Source organism: Silurus aristotelis, assembly GCF_946808225.1.
Source record: "Silurus aristotelis genome assembly, chromosome: 16".
In the NCBI taxonomy this organism is placed as follows: domain Eukaryota; kingdom Metazoa; phylum Chordata; class Actinopteri; order Siluriformes; family Siluridae; genus Silurus; species Silurus aristotelis.
The window spans coordinates 15970169-15983163 of NC_139589.1; the positions used below are offsets into that span (position 1 = coordinate 15970169).

The 12995-nt window shown below is 36.3% G+C and overlaps 1 protein-coding gene across 1 annotated transcript; it reads right to left on the reverse strand.

Moving 5' to 3' along the window:
* Positions 1 to 5024: 5024 nt before the first annotated feature.
* Positions 5025 to 11891, reverse strand: LOC310739481 (prolyl 4-hydroxylase subunit alpha-2; the record flags this gene model as incomplete). The annotated part of the gene is made up of 12 exons (XM_083565405.1): positions 11863 to 11891; positions 9923 to 10042; positions 9526 to 9765; positions 9150 to 9322; positions 8341 to 8517; positions 8022 to 8092; positions 7706 to 7805; positions 6302 to 6352; positions 5721 to 5768; positions 5549 to 5617; positions 5375 to 5471; positions 5025 to 5095 (listed from the first exon to the last, which is right to left on the reverse strand). Exons 2-12 carry the CDS (start codon positions 10032 to 10034, stop codon positions 5025 to 5027), a joined length of 1209 nt encoding a protein of 402 aa, XP_083421531.1. The 5' UTR covers positions 10035 to 10042; positions 11863 to 11891.
* Between the last annotated feature and the right edge of the window lie 1104 nt (positions 11892 to 12995).

Below are 12995 nucleotides of genomic sequence, written 5' to 3' on the forward strand. Positions count from 1 at the left end.
TGTCTTATTAATAGCAGCGATTTATTTATTTGTGTCTTTTTGTGCTTTTAGACTCCTGTTTCTGGTGAGCAAGTGTACAATTCATAGTGACAATAATGACAAGTATGCCCACCTCCCAACAGACATTGTGAGTTAAAATTTAAAAACTACAGCTTGAAGTTAGTTTAGGTAAACAGGACAGTTTGTTTGCAATTTATCTGACTGTGCATGCACAATATAATATTGATTAAATTGAGTAATCGTTTAAATTGGCATACATTTAATTGATTAAATAAAATAAAATAAATAGAAAAATGTAATGAAATAGTGAACATTTGTTTGACCCCATTTGGGTAATACAAATGTTTACAGTATATAAAAGTGTGTGTGTGTGTGTGTGTGTGTGTGTGTGTGTGTGTGTGTGTGTGTGTGAGTGTTTTACATTTAATATTTAAGTTTCATATTTATTTCTCTTTATTTCAGCATACTTTAACAAATGTCTTTATTCCTAAAATCATTCATTCATTCACTCACTCCCTCAATATGCGAAATTGACAGGATTTTTTCATTTTAAGAGAAATTCTTAAAGTTTGACATAAAATGAAACAGAAACAATATCACTAGACTGTCGTAAAAATGTTGCCGATGACAGTAAGTGGCAGCAATTTCGAGAATGTGCAAAACAAAATCTGAGTTTTCACACATACGTACTAAAAATTGGTTTGTCGATATGGAGTGTGTAGCCACAGTGGCACTGCACTCAAAGTGCGAGGCAGAAACTAAACAAACTTGTGGTCTGACACTTATATGTTTGTGAGAGAACAGATTTTGACTAAATTTTCACACATAAAAAGGATTGCATTCAGTACTCATGTGCACCGCACTTTAAACCCAGAACCGAAATGGTTCAGTACGAATACGTGTACCATTACTCTCCTGACTATGATGCATTAAAACATTATGTAAAATACAAGAATGCTGTACCTTATCTTTTGCAGAAATTTAAATTGGTGCCCCACCTGCTGTTATAAGTCCTTTTCAATTATGACATGAATTACTGAATGAATTTGGAACATTACAAATTTTAATGATAAAGAATACATAGACATCTTATACATTTCTTAATTTCTACTTTGTGGCAGCAGTTATGATATTTATAGGTATGGCTTTGATGGTCAGATGTTCACAGACCTTTGGTCATATAGTGTATGGTTCTATATATTTACATCATTCTGCCATTTTAAATTAAAAGATTTAAAAAAATGTTAGACTGTGTTAACTTAAAATAATTGTTTTTGTTGCAAGTCCAGCAGGATTGCTGCAAATCCGTTCCCACTGTTACAGTGTATCTGTTTTTTAGGTTCTCAAAATGGCATGTAAAAAAAAAAAAAAAAAAAAAAAAAAAAAAAAAACAGTTATATATTTTTTTTTAGGTTCTCAAAATGGCATGTTCTTTAACCCAGCCATTAGGGGGGCACAAGCCAGTGTACTCTTAGTGCCGGTCCCAAGCCCGGGTAAATGGGGAGGGTTGCGTTAGGAAGGGCATCCAGCGTAAAACATGTGCCAAATCAAATATGCGGATCACAAATGAGAATTTCATACCGGATCGGTCGAGGCCCGGGTTAACAACGACCGCCACAGGTATCGTTAGCCGACAGGGTACCGGTGGAAATTGGGCTACTGTTGGCCGAAGGAGGAGAAAGAGAGGAGGAAGGCGTCTACAGAGACGGCAGGAAAAGGAGCAGTGTAGGAGAGTAGAGGTTCGGGTTGGTACTTTAAATGTTGGTACTATGACGGGTAAAGGGAGAGAGATAGCTGATATGATGGAGAGGAGAAAGGTAGATGTGTTGTGTGTTCAGGAGACCAAGTGGAAAGGGAGTAAGGCCAGGAACATTGGAGGTGGGTTTAAACTGTTTTATCATGGTGTGGATGGTTAGAGAAATGGTGTAGGGGTGATTCTGAAGGAAGCGTACAGTAAGAGTGTAGTGGAGGTGAAGAGAGTTTCTGATAGGGTGATGATCGTGAAGGTGGAGGTTGAAGGGATGATGATAAATGTCATCAGTGCCTATGCTCCACAAGTTGGCTGTGAGTTGGAGGAGAAGGAAAGATTCTGGAGTAAATTAGATGAAGTGGTAGATGGTGTACCTAGGAAAGAACGATTGGTGATTGGGGCAGACTTTAATGGGCATGTAGGTGAAGGGAACAGAGGTGATGAGGAGGTGATGGGTAGGTATGGTTTTAAGGAGAGGAATGTGGAAGGGCAGATGGTGGTAGATTTTGCTAAAAGGATGGAAATGGCAGTGGTGAACACGTATTTTAAGAAGAAGGAGGATCATAGGGTGTCGTATAAGAGTGGAGGAAGGTGCACACAGGTGGATTATCTTCTGTGTAGGAGATGCAACCTGAAGGAGATTGGAGACTGTAAGGTGTTGGCGGGGGACAGTGTAGCTAGACAGCATCGGATGGTGGTCTGTAGGATGGTTTTGGAGGCGAAGAAGAAGAGGAGGAAAGTAAGGTTTGAAAGAAGAATAAAATGGTGGAAACTGAAGGAGGAAGAGTGTAGTGTGAGGTTCAGGGAAGAGGTCAGACAGGGGCTCGGTGGTGGTGAAGAGGTGCAAGGATGATTGGGCAACTACTGCAGGAGTGATGAGGGAGGTAGCTAGAAAAGTACTTGGTGTGACATCTGGAAATAGAAAGCAAGACAAGGAGACGTGGTGGTGGAATGAGGAAGTGCAGGAGAGCATTAGGAGAAAGAGGTTGGCAAAACAGAAGTGGGATCGACAGAGTGATGAGAAAAGTAGGCAGGAGTACAAGGAGATGCGGCAGCAGATTATAAGGGATGTGGCGAAAGCCAAGGAAAAGGCATATGAGGAACTGTATAAGAGGTTGGACACTAAGGAAGGAGAAAAGGATTTATACCGATTGGCCAAGCAGAGGGACCGAGCTGGGAAGGATGTACTGCAAGTTAGAGCAATAAAGGATGGAGAGGGAAATGTGTTGACTAGTGAGGAGAGTGTGTTGAGAAGATGGAGGGATTATTTTGAGCAGCTGATGAATGAGGAAAATCAGAGAGAGAGAAGGTTGGAGGATGTGGAGTTGGTGAAGCAGGATGTAGATAGGATTAGTAAGGAGGAAGTGAGAGCAGCGATTAAGAGGATGAAGAATGGAAAGTCGGTTGGACCAGATGACATACCGGTAGAAGCGTGGAGATGTTTAGGAGAGATGGCAGTGGAGTTTTTAACCAGATTGTTTAACAGGATTCTGGAAGGGGAGAGGATGCCTGAGGAATGGAGAAGGAGTGTGCTGGTACCGATCTTTAAGCATAAGGGAGATGTGCAGACCTGCAGTAACTACAGGGGAATTAAGTTGATCAGTCACACCATGAAGTTATGGGAAAGAGTAGTGGAAGCCAGGTTGAGAGAAGAGGTGACCATCTGTGAGCAACAGTATGGTTTCATGCTGAGGAAGAGCACCACAGATGCCTTATTTGCTTTAAGGATGTTGATGGAGAAGTATAGAGAAGGACAGAAGGAGCTGCATTGTGTATTTGTGGATTTAGAGAAAGCGTACGACAGGGTGCCGAGAGAGGAGTTGTGGTATTGTATGAGGAAGTCAGGTGTATCAGAGAAGTATGTGAGGGTGGTGCAGGACATGTATGAGGACAGTGTGACGGCAGTAAAGTGTGCAGTAGGTACGACAGACTGGTTCAGGGTGAAGGTTGGACTGCATCAAGGATCGGCCCTGAGCCCTTTCCTGTTTGCAGTGGTGATGGACAGGTTGACGGACGAGGTCAGACAGGAGTCTCCCTGGACTATGATGTTTGCAGATGATATTGTGATTTGTGGTGAGAGTAGAGAGCAGGTTGAGAAGAGCCTGGAGAGGTGGAGATATGCGCTGGAGAGAAGGGGAATGAAAGTCAGTAGGAGTAAGACAGAGTACATGTGTGTGAATGAGAGGGAGGGCAGTGGAGTGATGCGGTTGCAGGGAGAAGAGGTGGAGAAGGTGGAGGAGTTCAGGTACCTGGGGTCAACAGTGCAAAGTAATGGAGAGTGTGTTAGGGAAGTAAAGAAAAGAGTGCAGGCAGGGTGGAGTGGGTGGAGAAGAGTGACAGGAGTGATTTGTGATAGAAGAGTATCTGCAAGAATGAAAGGGAAAGTTTATAGGACTGTGGTGAGACCTGCGATGTTGTATGGATTAGAGACAGTGGCATTGAGTAAAAGACAGGAGGTGGAGCTGGAGGTAGCAGAGCTGAAGATGTTGAGGTTTTCGTTGGGAGTGACGAGGATGGACAAGAGTAGAAATGAGTTTATTAGAGGGACAGCACATGTAGGATGTTTTGGTGACAAGGTGAGGGAGGCGAGATTGAGATGGTTTGGACATGTGCAGAGAAGGGACATGAATTATATTGGTAGAAAAATGCTGAAGATGGAGCCACCAGGTAGGAGGAAAAGAGGAAGGCCAAGGACGAGGTTCATGGATGTGGTGAGGGAAGACATGCAGGTAGTTGGTGTAAAAGAGGCAGATATAGAGGACAGGGTGGTATGGAGACGGATGATCCGCTGTGGCGACCCCTAATGGGAGCAGCCGAAAAAAGAAGAAGAAGAAGAAAATGGCATGTTCTTTGATTTGGTCTTTAGTTAGGGTACACTGAAATGCTGTCGCTAATAAAGATTAATCACCCAATGCCAATCTGATTTAAAAATACCATAAACTACTGTATTAAAAGTATTAACTTACATGTAATGTCAGTGTGGGTGAGTGCTTATGTAATATATAACAGCTTTTGTCATAAGGTAATAATATTTAATTAATAGTTTAAATATTGACAATTATTACATCTTACATGTCATATTAACAATTCTGTACTTTATTAATCATATACACAAAACTCAAATCAGCCTTTTTAATCTATTTTAACAGCATGTTTTGATTTAAACATTTCTTCAGCCTGCTTTAGTCAAGAGACTGGATTTATTTTTTTTAAGCCCTTCGTATGAAAAATCTTACTTGAAAAATCAGACACATAAATTTTCTGAAATTCAGTCTCAGTCAGCCTTGGACAGAGCGCACCTTCTCCTGAACTCCTGTCCCCCACAGCAGATCCACTTATTGGCAACTAAATTATTAGAATTAATAATATAAATTAGAATAAAAAAAAAAAATGATTTATGAGCTTTTATTTAAAATTTCATAGTTATTTTTACATTTTCATAATGTTTAAAGCAATGTTTTTTTGGTACCATTCATGTTCAAGCACCATACCTTACATGTATCTATTTGGTTAGATAGCAGTAAGCACAAATTATTTTTCCAAATTTCAGAAAAATTGATTAAATTACAAAAATGATATAAATAAGCCAGACATTTTATGCAAAAGTGTTTACTGGAAACTCACCCCACTTACTGCCTATAAAAACTGGGCATGCAGCATGCAAAGTTCTGGTATCCTCTTCTCCACTCTTTAGTAGGTTAAACCATATCACTGCTGAACCCTGTGAAATCAATGAAGTGAGTGCCATATCCACCAAGCTATTAAACAAAATTAGAAATGACTACCAGGTTCACTAACTATTTTTGGTGTTAGTGCAGCTCCAGTATTAGGAAACACAGTGGCACCACCAACATCAACATCACTCATCTAAAAGAGAACAGTCAAGTTTTAATTATATTAAGATAATGTGTTACAGTATGGAAGTAACATAGACTTTGCTAAATGTCAGAGACAGTAAAGAAAGTTTTACATAAACCAGGAGAGTTGCAATCCTTCTTTCAGTAAATGGAACACCGTCCTGTACAATAAACAAAGTAGGAAACGTTTTTGTATGGAAAATGCTAGAAAAATATTTTTTTTTACTTTGTAGTATTCTGTTTTTACAGTTTAAGTGTAATAAATTGAGTAAAAATTATAAAGCTAAGGACTTTACTAAAGCATAACTCAACATAACTCTAACGTAACACTGCATAAAAAAAAAAATGCCAGTACTGTATGTGTGATTTAGGTTAGTATGGCTGCTGATTAGTATTTATTTATGCACTCATGGCTATAAGAGTAAAAAATAGGCAGGTGGCTGGTGCTCCTGGAAAGTGAAACATATTAATCTTATGGATAAAATAGTCATTTCTAGTATTTACTTATAAACTTTCAAATATCTTTATATTGGAATATAATAGTAACATAAAGATAACAGTTCACTTTTATGTACACCTTACTTTGTTACATTTAGAAGTTTATAAACTGATTTTAAGTGTTCAAAACTATTTGATAGGTTGTATACAAGTTATACTATGTAAACATTTGCAAACTGGTCTAAAAGTGTCCCACCACTAAATCATAATGTGGTTCATATTGTCCTCCAATTCCATAATTTGCAACCTAAAAAAGGAAAAAAAAAAAAAAATTAACATCTTTTTTTTTTCAGTTAATGTCTAACAAACATATAGCTAACTTATATTCGTGTGAATATTTTGAATATATTATTGAATAAGTAATCATTATTCATTCTTTTCAAGCCGCTATTGAACAACTTAACAACAAAATTGCTTGCAATACTTAAGTTTAGAGCAGGGTTTGTAATCCAGTGTACCAGAATTAGGCTGTAGCAGGATTTAAACAAACACCAGAAAAAATAAACTGCAAAATAATCTACGCATTAAAAAATGCATACCAAATTCAAATTAATGTGTCTTTCATACAATTTGCCATATCATGTTTTTGACAATTTGGTATGACAGATCATACACCATGACCAAGCACAGCAATAATACAAAAGGTAGCTATACTGCATATTCTTGCAAGTCTTAAAGCAGACTCAAGAAAGAGAAAAAAGGGAATTGAATGCAGTGGATGCAAGACACATCATGCTTACTTTCCTTTAACATTGGAAGATGCCCAGCAGTGCCATCAGCAGGGAATTGTCAGAAACCAGTGGGGCCCAGGTACACCCATTTACTGTCTGTAGAAGACTGGCTAAAAGTCGTATTCATGGAAGAATTGCTGGCAAAAAGCCATACATCTGACATGGAAACGAGGCTAAGCACTTAATTTTGCACAAAAATATATAAACTTTATATAGGAACAAATTTTCGGTGATGATTGGCCACAAATGTATTCCACAGCAGGAGAATTAATGCTGGTTTGAAGCCAAAGGGAGATCATACCAAATAATGATTTGAGTTGTACTCTGTTCACTTACTTTGCATTTATAAACTTTCTTTTGGCTTCTCCCATTAGGGGTCACCACAGCGGATCATCCGCATGTTTGATTTGGCACATGTTTTTACACTGGATGCCCTTTCTAACACAACCCTCCCTATTTATTGGGTTTGGACCGGCATTAAGAGTGCACTGGCTTGTGCAACCCTTCCCTGACCAGGAATCGAACCCCGGCCACAGCGGTGAGAGCGCCACATCATAACCACTAGACCACCAGGGACCCTACTTACTTTGCATTTATAAAATTACAAAAAGAAAGAACTATAATATATAAAGTTTTAAAAGAGTTTTACTTCACAGCATTTTTTTTACACCTGCTTAATAGTTGTCATAAATCATTATGACAAACTTCACATCATTGTAGTCCTATTACTTGATTTTCAAGCAACTAAGTGTTAGTATAATTTATAAAATAATAATAATAATGATACAAATAATAACATAATAAAAATATAATGCAATAATAATAATATAAAAATAAAATAAAATAAAATAAAATAAGAAATGTTTCACCTGAAGTTCTTCTGCAGTATCCATGTCCAAACCAGTGATGTCAGCAATTCTCTGATTGATATTGGCAACCACAGGACTCTCATCATTAGTTAACCATGCACTAAAAGATAAAGATTCCTGATACTCAATTGTCTTAACTTTCATGAAATCGAGAGGTTATTAAATGCATTAGAAGAAGAGATTTAAATGGCTTATACATGAGATTTTAAATGAAATTTTACAAACATAATGAAGTGCTTAATTATAAGAGGTAGTTATTCATAACCTATGCCTATACCTTTTTTATTGCAAACTGGCTATTTCTTACAGGTCATACCTCTTTGAAACCCTAGCTTTGGTGGAAATAAGCTTCCCAGTAACAGGATCCGAAACTTTAGCTCTGGCAAGCTATGGATAATAAGAAAAGGATGTTTGTAAATAATTTGGTTACATTTCATTCATCTTTAATTTGCAGAATTCCTTGTTTTATAGTCACAGGTAACAAACATAAAATGCAAATATAAATCTTTAAAACACAGTTGTCACTATACTTATACCCCAAAACAATTGTTTTTTTCCCTGAATGGACTTATTAATAAACTTATAAAAAAAATAAATGAAAGCATGCCAAAATATGAAAAAAGTTTCAGAGTCACCTTTGATCTAGAAAGTGTTTTGATGACCTCGATCTCATTTAAGGAAATAAAGTCATGGTATCTGAGGATGAGAGGTTCATCCCATTCTTCTTCCTCTTTAGCAGGGCCATATATCAGCCAAGGGCTCCCTTTACCATTTGTGTACCTACAAACCAATTTCCTCTGTCTTTTAGGGTTCTATGAGTCAAAATAAGAAAATAATATAGCATTTTATACAACCTAAGAACAGTCTTTGGGGAAAAAATTTTTAAAGTATAAATGGAGCCAGGTCAAATTTGCCATAAAGAGTCTGGGTTGCTTGGGCTCATTTTGCTTGATTTTATAATTATGCTAAAGCTTGTCCATCTGCACTGTGAAGCACCATCCAATGTATTATTTATACATTTTAGAATTTATCTTGATCCGTTTTACAGCAGTTTATTTTTTGGGCTTCTAGCAAGCATATAATTTATTATATTGTTTAAGCTCCCGATTACTGGAATATTGGCAAATATTGTTGGGCCCTTGAGCAAGGTCCTTAACCTTCTTTTCACCAGGGGCACTGTATCATGGCTAGAGATAAATTCAGAGGGACTAATTTTTATTTTAAAATTTATATTTGTATCAATTTCATTCTGTTAAGCTGCTTTGGGACAATGTTCATTTGTAAAAGTGTTATACAAATACATTTTAACTCAAATTATTTAAATTTGAACATAACTTGCAAATCTCCAGTGCATACTTGCTTTTGAAGAAAGTATCAAGTATATTGCTATCTTTCTGATCACGTAAAAAATATTGTAAAAGTTAAATTTTATAGTGCAATTTACCATTTTAATTCCCTCCCCTCTACACAAGACCTCATAACCATTTTTCCATGGATTATAAACACCAGACATGTCAAGTGAAGTAATGAAGTGCAGCATTCCATCCCAGTATTTAATATTCTCACTCAGGTTGTAGGTGAATGCAGACTGGAGTATAGTCTTCAAATCTAAATCATCTGTGAAGATGGAACAGAATTAATAGTTTAAGAAGAATAGTTTAAGAATAGTATATTTAAAAAAGAAACAAGGTCTGACTAATTTATACATGTTTTTGTACATGTTTTTAAATGTTTTCTTGATTAAAATAAACAAAAAGTGAAATCTTTCTAAACTTCTGCAGATAATTGAAATATAAATGTATTACAAAATCACGAGTTACCATAGTGCTGTAATATCTGTGTTGCTTCAGGCGGAAAGGGTGAGTTCACTACTTGAGACTGAATAGAGGTAAGAAGAGTCTGAACTCTCTGTTTGGTGACCATGGCTTTTGCTCCATCATGGAGCTTCTTCATAATCTCCCCAAGCCACTGAATGGCACACTGAAACTTCTGATTCTGTTGAGCAATCACAGCAATGTGGAAACACTCATCTGGGCTCAGGGCAGATTGAGTTTCCAACTCTTAAACACAGAATATATAGATATTTTAATTACAATGATATTTGCATAAAAAAATTATGTTTCTTGTCAAAGTGGTAAACATGACTAAAATAACAAATAATGTAAAATAGCAAGTAAATTAAGTTAATTCCAGTAATTAACAAGTAATGAAACTTACTAATCATGTCCTCCGGATTTAGTCTGTAGAGTTCCTGCAGTCTAACAATAGCACCTGCTATGCCATCCAAATTATTTTCACTGGGAATTAGCTGTGATTTTGACATTAACATGTCAATATCTGTACATATTAAACATAAGAATAACCATAAAGTGTTACATTGATAATAGAAAGTCATAATTATAAAACAGCATACAGATATTAAAAAGCACTATTTTAACTATTTAGACAACTCCATGTGGTGAATGATTCTCTATTCTGGTACTGAAGAAATATTAGTCTAATAAGTGTAATTTATTAACACAATTTGCAAAAGCAAATGTACATTATAATCAGAATCTTTTCATTTAAAAAAAAAATTGCCATGGAAGATTTCTCACTGTTTAGTAGGAAGGCCATTCTCAGGCTAAGGAATGAGAACACTACTGTGTTATATAAGCCATAAGTTCACTTATAATGTGGAAACTAATTTAATGACAAAGCCACAAGATGAAAGTGATAGTATATCTTAGCAACCCTATGACAAGTTAACAAGTTAAACTCTTTCTTTCATCTGTTGATGGGACACATTTATGATTTCCCTACACACTGTGTTTGAAGTCTGGCAGTATTATGAAAGCAATTTGACAAAAAGTCAATGGTTATTAGATGGTTTATTTGTAAGTTTTTTAAGTTAAAGTTTTTGCAAAATCTTATCTTAAAGTACATCAAATATGTCCATTCAACGTAAACTTTGTATTGCAACATCATGATATCAATCATGATATCAATATCAAAACATTTCAGATTTGACAGGATTCAGACTGTGATGTTTCCACAATTTGCAAACAAATTTACAAATTTTAAAAACCAACATTTTAAAAACCAACATAACTACATACATACCAAATCTAATATATATATATATATATATATCGGCCTCAGGTGGCCTTAGACAGGACATGACATTGGCCATGCTGTTGGCCTCTGGCATGAACAGGTCATGAGAAGCCTTGGTATCAGCCTCCTCACTATATATACAATGCCCTTCACTAATATTTGCACCCTATGTTTTAGACTGGGGCTCTGCTGGTGTTGTTATTGGCTCTATGTCTTTAGCCTTCCTCTCCATTAGGCTGTCAGTGTATAAATGGTTTGGTAGCAGGTAGCTCTCTGGATACACTGAGAAGGGTTCTGGGGGAAACATGGATGTTGCAGGCAAAGTATTCCATACCAAATTGAGCAGACAGATAGATGCAAGCACAGATAAAACAACAACACAGAGAAAACAATACAAGAAAGTGAACATAAAAACAAAACAAAATCAAAATACCAACAAGGAATTCCAACATGTAACAAAAAGCTTGTTACACACAGTGACTAAAACAACTAACTTCGTCAACTGAAAAACACACAGTGACAATGTTCTGTGTTCTGCAACAAGGATAGATCCTTAAAGACACCCAGGAACTTGTAATTACTTACTGTCTTCACCATTATTGCTTCACTTGATGCAATGATGTTTGTACTGTATGTGAATTTAGTAAATGAATAGCCTGTATATCTATAGTCTTAGGGGAAGTGTGAAATACAGTAGCAGATGACAAATCAGAAATCAATACAAAGCAGAATTAATGAAAAAATACAAATGTATTTTAAGGCATCATTATTATTATTATCATTATCATCATCATCATCATCATCATCATCATCATCATCATTAGTATTATTAGTATTATTAGTATTTTGTCTTTTCATTGGAACCATATGGATATTTATTCTCAAAATTTCCATTCACAGTACACTATTCAATAGGTTTAAGGAATAAATTCTAACACCTCATATCTTAACAGAAGCAAGTCTGTAAGCCTGTCAAAAGGCTAAACGTCGTTTATAGCTATAGTAAATAATTAGTAGTCTAGTTAAGAAGTTTTTTTATATTTCATTTTTGGAAGCCTTACCTTTGGAGATATTTGTCTTTGTGATTTCCTTAATTGCAGTGCCGACATTTATTAGTTGTTTTACAAATTTGTATGCAATGAGTGGATTGCTGAGTAATTTTTCTGGATCTTTTGAGTTATCATCAGAGATGCATTTAAGACTTTGAAGAGCCCTGTTATTAACAAAAGTTAAGCTGATATTTTAAACACTATTGTAACCAACAAACCTTTCGACAATAGTCATCTTTCTTTTAAACAGACCATCTCAAAACAACTTATCAATGAAATGGCAAGTTATTCTGATGAAATAAAACTGAATTGTTGCATACATTTAATTTGTTCATGTCTATTGAAACTCTTAATTGCTTAATTACTTAATTGCAAAAGAAAAGAAAAGAAAAAGACCTTAAGTGCAATTAGAAAAATTGTACTCTATTTTCTTAATCGACATTATATGTAGTAAGACAATTAGAATGTTTTCTCAGGGTTCCTACCTTTTCAGTAGATCCATTTGATTTTCCAGCGATGAAATGTAGAATTTGAGGCACTGAGAAAGATCATTCTTTATGCCAATGAGATGGGTCATATGATCTGTAAACCAGAATTGGCTTCAAAAAGATTTTTTCATCTAAACTTTTAAATTCATCAAATTGATTTATAAATCATTAGAAACTAGTTTATTAAAAGGACAGCGCATGTAGGATATTTTGGGGACAAAGTGAGAAAGGCCCGATTGAGATGGTTTTGGACATGTGCAGAGAAGGGACATGGGGTATATTGGTAGAAGAATGCTGAGGATGGAGCCACCAGGAAGGAGGAAGAAGTAGAAGAGAAGAAATTTATTTATAAATCAAGAAAGAATGACAAATTATAATTAATTTTGAGACCACTCAACATAATACATTGTGAGTGTGTGCCAGAGTTGAGCGAGTGGAGGACAGAGCCTACGGAACAAGCGGTAAGAAACACTTGCAGTTGATGAGACTAATCTGTTTCCGTCTGTCGACGCTAATAAAAAGGGGCACTGAGCGCGGGCGCGCGCCGGTGAAAGACGGGACGGCCGGAAGTGCACTCGGGCGTATGCCAGGGAAAGGCGTGCCGGTCTGCATGGAAACTCGGACGGGTACTGAGGAAAGAAAGCGTGCCGATCCGCG